The following is an 8,386-nucleotide window of genomic DNA, read 5'->3' as shown; positions in this document are numbered from 1 at the left end:
GGTCAGATGCTAGCATTTTTCTTTCTTGGTCAAGACTAGTTTTGAGGCAGGGAACTAGTATCTTATCAGATTTGGGGATAGGCTACCTTAGTGATATACTTTTATTTCCTGATATTATTCAACACTTAACCACATGATCTTGCATTTTCCTGCCTTCTCTGCTGATAATAAGCAGAACTAAGAGAAAGATAATGAGACAAATACACACTAAAGGCACACGTACAAAGCACACTCCTGCACTCGCTCGGACCGGTCCTTCTTTCACACGGATGCACACCCCATTCACCACATTCACACTGAGATTCCTGAACCTGCCCTACAGATGTCCACATTATCTTTGGTCTTATCCCCCTGACAATGGGGTTGCTGGTAATCTAGAGAGCAAAAAAGCTCTCTCAAAATCAGGATTCCCTTGCAGGGGCTCTTGCATTTTTCTTACTGCATCAGCAATGTTCTGAATTTCACTTCTAAGCTGCGTCAGCAGTGGAATAGTCTGAGTTGCCCCTATAATTTCTCTATTATAATTTTCAGCCTGTTCACTGATCTGTTGCCAATCTTCCTCACTTAATTCATCAGGTAGTGCAGGATAAAGTTTTCGAATAACAGGTTTGTTATTCGAAAGAAAAATAATATCACCCAAATTCAAGGGTATCATAAATGTGATGCTCAAAAGCATTCTTTTGTTCCAAATTCTTGTTTAATTGGGTGTCAGATTTTACTCTCCGAAGGCTATTACGAGATCCGTCACGGCATAATAACCTCCACCTTTCTGCTTCACTATCAGTTACTAAACAATCTCTTACTAAAATCCAAAGGCTAAACGCATCTACTGGCGTTTTCTCTGGGCCATTAGCCCTGTAATGATCTCTAATCCGATCTCCGACCTTTTTCCAGGTCTCAATATTAATAGTCCCGTCTTCTGGGAACCAAGGGCATATTTCTCTTACAAATTTTATAAATCTAGTTAGCTGTCCCTGCCCGACAGTAACTCCCCGCGCCTCCATGGACGCTCGCAAAGCTTGAATAAAAAGACTGCTGCTTGAAGCTTGCCTCATTTTTTCTCACCGTGTGCTCACTTCTTTTTTCTTTGAATCCTCCCCTGGGGTCTCGGGGGTCCCTGTTCGGGGCGCCAACTGCTGGAGTCCAGCTCCGGCATGAAGACCACCGACTCAGAGATGAAGCATTGACCAGCAGCTATCGAGGCTGAGGGCAAGGTTTATTCTCAAGCAAGCAGTTTTTATATTCTTATCATACTTTCACCCAGGCACGCAGCCAAGTCGAAAGATGTTCTCATGAGCTACACATCAAACAGACATATTTTGTGTTTGTCTCAGGATGTTCTCATTAAAAAATACCAAGTCAGATTATTCCCAAGGTTACTTAGAGCACGAGGAGTATGTACGTGCAGGATGTGTCCTGCTTATCTTGCTGGGTGTTGGAAAGTTCTCAAGTAAATGTATGAAGTTACCTTCAAAGCCCCTCTTTTAAGAGGCCATCTGCACAGGACTCTCCCAAGCCCCCAGTGCAGGTCATACAAAGTTCATTGTCCCACGCTGGTCTCTAGTCTCTAGTCTCTAGTCTATGTGCTCTAAGCAATCCCACTACAACTGTCAGATCAACTTTCTGGAATAATGAGCACAGCGGGGCCCTGGAGGACCAAGAGAAGAGGAACTGCAGGGCAGAGGGATGCGATGCCTGTGTCTCCCTAAAAACCTGCAGGTCTGTGAGGAGGTTGGACGGCAGGGAGAAGGCCCCAGCTGTCACTAGGTGAACAGTCTTCACTCCCTGCCACTCCTGCTTCTAGAAGTTTTTCCTCTTTCTGCATCTGCTGCCTTTTGTCACTGTTTGGCGCACACACAGGCCCAGAGTCATTTCCAAAGGCCTGCAGTTGCCAGGGGCCCAGGTGGCCTGGATGGTAGTCATCCAAGGATCTTGCAAGGCCCCCAGTTGTGTGCATGTGGGCTGGTGGGGGACTGGTGGGGGAGGTGGGCGGGGGTGGAAAACTGGAAGGTGAAACCGCCTAAAGGAGGGCGACTGTCCTCGGCAGGGTGGGGGGGCGGGTAGAAGGTAGGTGACATCACATCCTCTGAACAACCAGATCAGGCAGGCCCCAGAGGCCAGCCCCGGGACAGGACGCGGCTGAGCGGCTCGTGGCCCCCCTCCCTGCGCGCTTCCAGCCCCAAGACCGCCCGTAGCAGTCATGGCCCAGCCGGTGCCCGCCCTGCTGCTGCCGCTGGCCCTGCTGCTCCGTGAGTCCCCCCTCACCCGGGCAGGGAGTGGGGGGCTGTGGGGTAGGGATGGGGGACTGGCGGCTTAGTCTGCTGCCTGTCCCCACAGATGCCCGCGCCACCTACCAGGAGCCCAGCGTGTTCGGGCTGCCCACGAGGCACAAGCAGACCAGCCTGGGCGGCACAGTGGATCTCGAATGCCAGGTGCTGCGCTCGGACACATCGGGCGGCTGCACGTGGTTCTTCCAGCGCCCGAACTCCAACGTCGCCCCCACGTTCCTGGCATACATCTCCACCCACTCCTCCAATGTCCATCGTTCCGACAAGATCAAGAACATCTCGGCCCGTAAAGATAATAACAAGTTCATCCTCACCCTGCAAAGCGTGCAAGCGGAGCAGCAGGGCTACTACTTCTGCATGGTGTTAATCAGCTCCGTCACGCACTTCAGCCCCTTCATAGAGGTGCAGCTGCCAGGTGCGCGCGGCTCTCTCGGTGCCGGGGCCGGTGCGGGGGCTCCTCTCCAGGCGTTTTCCGCTCGCACGCATCGCCCCCACTCCCGCCTGCCCGCCCGCAGCTTTCGAGCCTCTTCGAAGGTTCCCATTTCGCATATGAGGAATCTGACAGAGGGGCTGCCGGGTGGGGTCTGACGAGGGGAAGCTCGGGTCTGTGCGGTCCTCCGGGGCACGGAGCCTCTGAGGGACACGTGAACGGCGACCACCCCTCTCCCCCCGCCCCTGCTCTCGAGGTTGCTGCTGGGGAGGGGATGGCCAGTACGCCAGGGGGAACACCGGGACGTGCAGACAAGGGTAGCGACGGGTCCCGTCCGCTCTGCCCACCCTGAGCCCAGCTCCGCACCCGCGATTCGGGGGGCACCCCTCGGCCAGTCCCCGTGCACAGTCCAGCCTCCACCCCCGGCCCAGCTCGCTCTGTCGCGCCCGCAGAAAAGAAGACCACCACCACGCCCGCGCCGATCCCACCCACGTCCGCACCCACAGTCCCGCCGCAGCCGCCGAGCGCGCGTCCAGACACTTGTGTGCCCACGGTGACCCGCGCAAGTGAGGAGGGCTGGGGGTCCCTACGGGGGGGCTGTCCCCGAGAGGCGGGGCCGAGACCCCAGCCCGGCAAGGGCGCGGGCGGTGCTGGGAGGGGAAGGTGGCCGACCCGCTCCACTCCTAAGGGGTCGCTCTGCCGTGTCGTCAGGGCGAAAAGGCGGACTGGACTTCTCCTGTGACATCTACATCTGGGCGCCTCTGTCCGGGGTCTGCGTGGTTCTGCTCCTCTCGCTGGTCACCGTCCTGGCTTGCTGCCGCCGTAAGTCTTAGGGGTGGAGGCCGAGCCACCCGCGCCTGCGGGGCCCCGGCTCATTTCTAGGACGAGTCTGCGCTTGGGACGAGCGCCGGGACAAGCGCTCATCGCTGTCTCTGCGCGCGGTGCTCCCGGGGTGCAGGGGCCAACTGCGATGCGGGCGCCTGAGCCACCGCGCGGCGGGCAGGGAGGTAGCCTAGCGCGCGGCGGATTCGGGTTCGATCTCTGGCATCCCATACGGTCCCGGACCTCAGCCAGGAGTGATCCCTGCGCGCAGAGCCAGGAGGAAGCCCCGGTACTTCCAGGTGTGACCCCCAAACAAACAAAACAAAAACGCAATGCGCTGAGATTTCCCTTTGGGTCCCTCCAGAAGGAGGTGTGTGTGTGTGTGTGTGTGTGTGAGAGAGAGAGAGAGAGAGAGAGAGAGAGAGAGAGAGAGAGAGAGAGAGAGAGAGAGAGAGAGAGAGAGAGAGAGAGAGAAAGGATAAGGAGAGAAAGGAAAAAAGAGAGAAAAAGGAAAAAGAAAGGGAGGAAGGAAGGAAGGAAGGAAGGAAGGAAGGAAGGAAGGAAGGAAGGAAGGAAGGAAGGAAGGAAGGAAGGAAGGAAGGAAGGAAGGAAGGAAGACAAAACTGGATAAGATGGCAACCTTTTTGAAACCCTGGTGCTCGGTGGCACAGTGACTTTACCGTCTGTTTCCTTCTCCAGGGAACCAACGGAGAGTTTGCAAATGTCCCAGGTGAGTCTCATATCCTACTCCAAATCCTACTAACCCTTGACAACACTGGACATAGGTCCTGGCTTTCGGGAACAGGTATACGTTGGCTCCTTTCCCAGAGAAAGGCTCTAGTTGCAGACTCCTGGGAGCCAGGAGCCACCATTGCACACCGGTATAGAGGCAGGAGGCTGCCACGTGTGGCATCCGGAGTTTGCAGATAGCAAGAGTCCTCTAACTTCAGTGAGTCTCCATCTTATTAAGCCTTTGTAACAAAATCCATCCAATTAAGCCTCCCTTCTCAAAAAACCCAGTATCTCCATCTGGAAGATTCCAGCTGGGTTTGAATTGTTTTCTTAAAACGCTCCCTTTCCCTTTCCCTCCCCCCACCCCAAAGAAGATACAGGGGTTAAGGCCTTGCATGAGGCTTATCCCTGGCACTTATGTGCTCCCCCAGCACAGCCAGGAGTGATCACTGAGCACAGAGCCAGGAGTAATCCCTGAACACTGCTAGGTATGGCCCCTCCAAACCAAAATTCAAACAAAATAATCCAGGGGGGAAAAAAACCCAACCATCAACTTTCCTCCCTACTTACTGGTTTTATTTATTTATTTATTTATTTATTTATTTATCTTTTGGGGTCACACCTGGCGATGCACAGGGGTTACTCCTGGCTCTGCACTCAAGAATTACCCCTGGCAGTGCTCAGGGGACCATATGGGATGCTGGGAATCGAACCTGGGTCGGCCACATGCAAGGTGCTGTGCTATTGCTCCAGCCCCTGGTTTTAGTTTTTTAAGAGTCAACTAATCTTTTACCACCTAACTCAGAAGAGGAAGGTCTCAGTCCCCCATTTGCCTGAACAGCTGAAGGGCCTTGATTTGTTGTTAAGACTAGAACGGAATAAAGGGAACCAGAAGGAGAAATAGTTCGAGCAAGTCAGGGCCACCGCTGCAGGGCAGTGCGGGGTACATCTCCCCAGGGCTCATGCTCCTCCTGGCAGTGACATTTCTCTGCAGGAATCCAAATTCTTTCCTTCTGTTTCCCCACCACCCCCTCGAACCACATCCGGCAGTGCTCATGGCTCTGCACTCAGGGATCTCTCCTGGTGGGGCTCAGGGGGTGCCAGGGATCAAACCCAATCAGCTGCATCCAAGGCAAGTGCCCTACCCACTGTACTATCTGTCACCCTGGCTCCAGGAATCCAAATTCTTTACCTTGGATACTGTTTTTTCTTAACAATAAAAATGTGATAAATTCCTAATGCATAAATTGTAAATAAGATGCTTAGGGGAGAAACACTTAAAAATGGAGAATTTTTAGCATTTTAAAAATACTTAAAATGCACTTGGGAGCTTTAGGAAGAGAATCATCCCTTAATTTGGGGCTAGGGGCTGGGGAGCTTAGGAGGCATGGAGGCCCCTCCCAGAGATTCTCAGCCCACCAGGTCGGCAGTGCAATGTGAGGGTTGGAGGATGGGGTGCTGCCTATAACGGGGTGCTGGGGACTACCTGGGCAACCCCAGTAGTGCTTGGGGGTATCACCAGAATTGACCACATGCACCTTAACCTTTAACCTTTGTACTATCTCTCCAGCCCCCTTTCCCCTTCTCTCTCTCTCTCTCTCTCTCTCTCTCTCTCTCTCTCTCTCCATCTCCCTCTGTTCCTCTCTCTCTGGTTTGTGTTGTGGGCCACACCAGGCAGTGCTCAGGGGTTACTCTTCGCTCTGTGCTCAGGGATCACTCCTTGCAGGTCTCAGGGCATCAAATGGGGATGCTGGGGATTGAATCCTGTGCAGCCTCGTCCCTGGGGGCGCCCAACCTACTGTACTGTACTGTACTCCAGCTCCCCTTACCTCTATCTTTCAAATGGAAAGTTTTCGTTTGAAATGAATGAGACTAACAACTCTGCCCTGCAGTATCTCTGAGGAGTCTACCAAGGGGCCACTGAGGGGCAGCTTAGCTTCAGCGGAGTTTCTGAGTGTGCAGAGTTAGGGCACCCAAGATACACATGCCCATCTTCAGTGTAACAGCAGACGTGGACTGTCAAAGGGACTGGGAGATAACGTAGCTCCACTGGGCTGACGGTGGTTTGCGCACATCCTTCCCCATGGCTGTGATCCTCAGCCCCTCCCCCACCCCGGTGCAGAGAATTAGGTCAACTGATGACTTTGCTATCAAGCTCCTGGAGGAACTTGACAAAGGCTAGACTAGATCTGTGCCCCTGCGTTCCAGTCTCTCCCTCCCAGCGCCTTCTCTACAATAGGTGGCCATGAGGAAGAGATAAGACAGGATGGCCATTTGCCCAGCCCACACTGGACACATCCTGCAGTGCATTGTGGGGGTTCTTCCGGCAATGACTGTCCCTACTTCTCTTTCAGGCCCCATGTCAGACTGGGAGGCAAGCCCAGCCCTTCAGAGAGATCCGTCTAACATGGCTACGAGCCCATGCTTCGGCCACCTCAAGATTTCAAATGAAGAGCTCTCCTCTCGAGGGGCACATCTGTCCTTCCCTTTGGTTCCCCCCACCCTTCCTTCCTCTACATTCCTTTTCTTATCATTCCTGGCATGGGTGGGATGGGCAGGATAACTTTTTCTGTGCTCTCTTTAATTGACACAAGATTAAAGAGCGTAGTCTGCAAAGCACACCACAGCAGTGCTTGCAAACTACTGGGGGGAAGAGGCCGGCAGTGCAGCCCAGGGCTGCGGTCTCAGAATGCTGTCAGCACTGGAGGGGACTTCACCCAGCACCCACTCTGTGCAAACCTCTTCCCCGCCTTTTTATTTTTTAAATTTCCGGCTTTCGGGTCACACTGGAGATGCTCAGAGTTTAGTCCCTGTTCTGTGCTCAGGGATCACTTCTAATACAGCTCAAGGGACCCTATAGGTTGCCAGGGATCTAATTTGGGTCTGCCATGTGCAAGGCAAAGCACCCTACCCACTGGACTATTGCTTCAAACTTTTTCACACCCATTTTGCAAAGGAAGCTACAGGCCAGGGACGGGGAGAGCTTGATCAGGGTCCCGGTAAGTCTTAGGTGCTTCCTCCATGCCACCCAGTCTGTCTCCTCTGGGGCACCTTGTCTCAACCCGCAAGGAACAGGGGATTCCTGAAGACTTGTTTCTGGATAGAGGAAGAAGACAAGAGAATTCTGGGCTTTCACAGAATTCTAGAATGCGGTCGAAACCCATCAGTTTTTCATAATCAACATGAGAATGAGGATGGAAACAATAGGAATCACTCTACTGAAGTCACCTACTACAGACTTGGATCCTGTCACTAAAGGAAATCTCTGTAACATCCCGAAATGGAGTCAAAATGGTCTCTCAGCACGTGGCCCTGCAGAGGGACCTGCGAAAGGGGACGCCCCCTTGCAGAGGTAGTTTGAGCATCCAAGAAAACCTGAGCAGAATCTCTAAACGTGAGATGCCCTACCTGAAAATGTCTGGAGGTGGGGGCGTAGGGGCGGGGGTTACAGGCTGTGAAGGCAGGGTTGTGAGAGACAGCAGGCAGCCTGTCCTCCCCCCACCAACCGAGATCTGCGGGTGTAGCAGAGCAGACTCCCGTGAGGAGGCTCAGAACCCCGACAACTGCCGCAGTCACAGAATTTTCTGTCCTAGGGTGTTGTACAGAAATGCCTGCTCGTTGGGAAGGGCGACAAGTATTTCCTCCCCTCAGGCATAATCTGTTGTGAAGATTCTCGTGTACTTGCACTCTGATTCTTTTCTGTGCAATTATGTAAAATAAATACTTGGGTTTTAAAATGAGGATTGCAATGTACTGTGCGTAGTGATCTTCATGAGCAGGTCTGGCCTGCTTTGTAGGGGCAAGACTGCGTTCTGCTTTGGTTGCGGCATCATTTATTAGCTGTTGATCAGCATTTGTTTCTATTATTGCGATAGTATGAAAGTTGTCCTGAAATTTTGCACATTTCCCTTTCTTGAGGATAAAAGTGAAATGTCTGGGTGAGTACCCATTGCCCCTTGGATTCCTCATGGACTGGCGTTGGATGAGGGCACAGCTCACAGGGTTGGAGCCCAGGCCTTGCTTGTGTAAGGCCCCGAATTCAACCTCACCACTGTGTCCCCCAGCACCAGCTGGTATGGTCCTGTTGTTCAAGCACTGCCAGCCTGTCTACTGA

At 53.2% G+C, this 8,386-nt stretch overlaps 1 protein-coding gene across 1 annotated transcript; it reads left to right on the top strand.

The window, feature by feature from the left end:
• The first annotated feature begins 2,046 nt into the window (after positions 1-2,046).
• CD8A (CD8 subunit alpha) lies at positions 2,047-8,013 on the top strand. The gene is made up of 6 exons (XM_012933547.2): positions 2,047-2,249; positions 2,338-2,703; positions 3,171-3,284; positions 3,430-3,540; positions 4,240-4,270; positions 6,627-8,013. Exons 1-6 carry the CDS (start codon positions 2,201-2,203, stop codon positions 6,676-6,678), a joined length of 723 nt encoding a protein of 240 aa, XP_012789001.2. The 5' UTR covers positions 2,047-2,200; the 3' UTR covers positions 6,679-8,013.
• Positions 8,014-8,386: the final 373 nt, after the last annotated feature.

Source organism: Sorex araneus, chromosome X (assembly GCF_027595985.1).
Source record: "Sorex araneus isolate mSorAra2 chromosome X, mSorAra2.pri, whole genome shotgun sequence".
In the NCBI taxonomy this organism is placed as follows: Eukaryota; Metazoa; Chordata; class Mammalia; order Eulipotyphla; family Soricidae; genus Sorex; species Sorex araneus.
This window is presented reverse-complemented; position numbering and strand designations above follow the sequence as displayed.

What these genes read in the sequence shown, in the direction of transcription:
- CD8A (XM_012933547.2), top strand. Translation starts at nt 2,201, where the DNA reads ATGGCCCAGCCGGTGCCCGCCCTGCTGCTGCCGCTGGCCCTGCTGCTC. An exon ending in GCCCACGGTGACCCGCGCAA is followed by an intron (nt 3,285 to 3,429) that starts GTGAGGAGGGCT and finishes CCGTGTCGTCAG; the next exon opens with GGCGAAAAGGCGGACTGGAC. An exon ending in AGAGTTTGCAAATGTCCCAG is followed by an intron (nt 4,271 to 6,626) that starts GTGAGTCTCATA and finishes CTTCTCTTTCAG; the next exon opens with GCCCCATGTCAGACTGGGAG.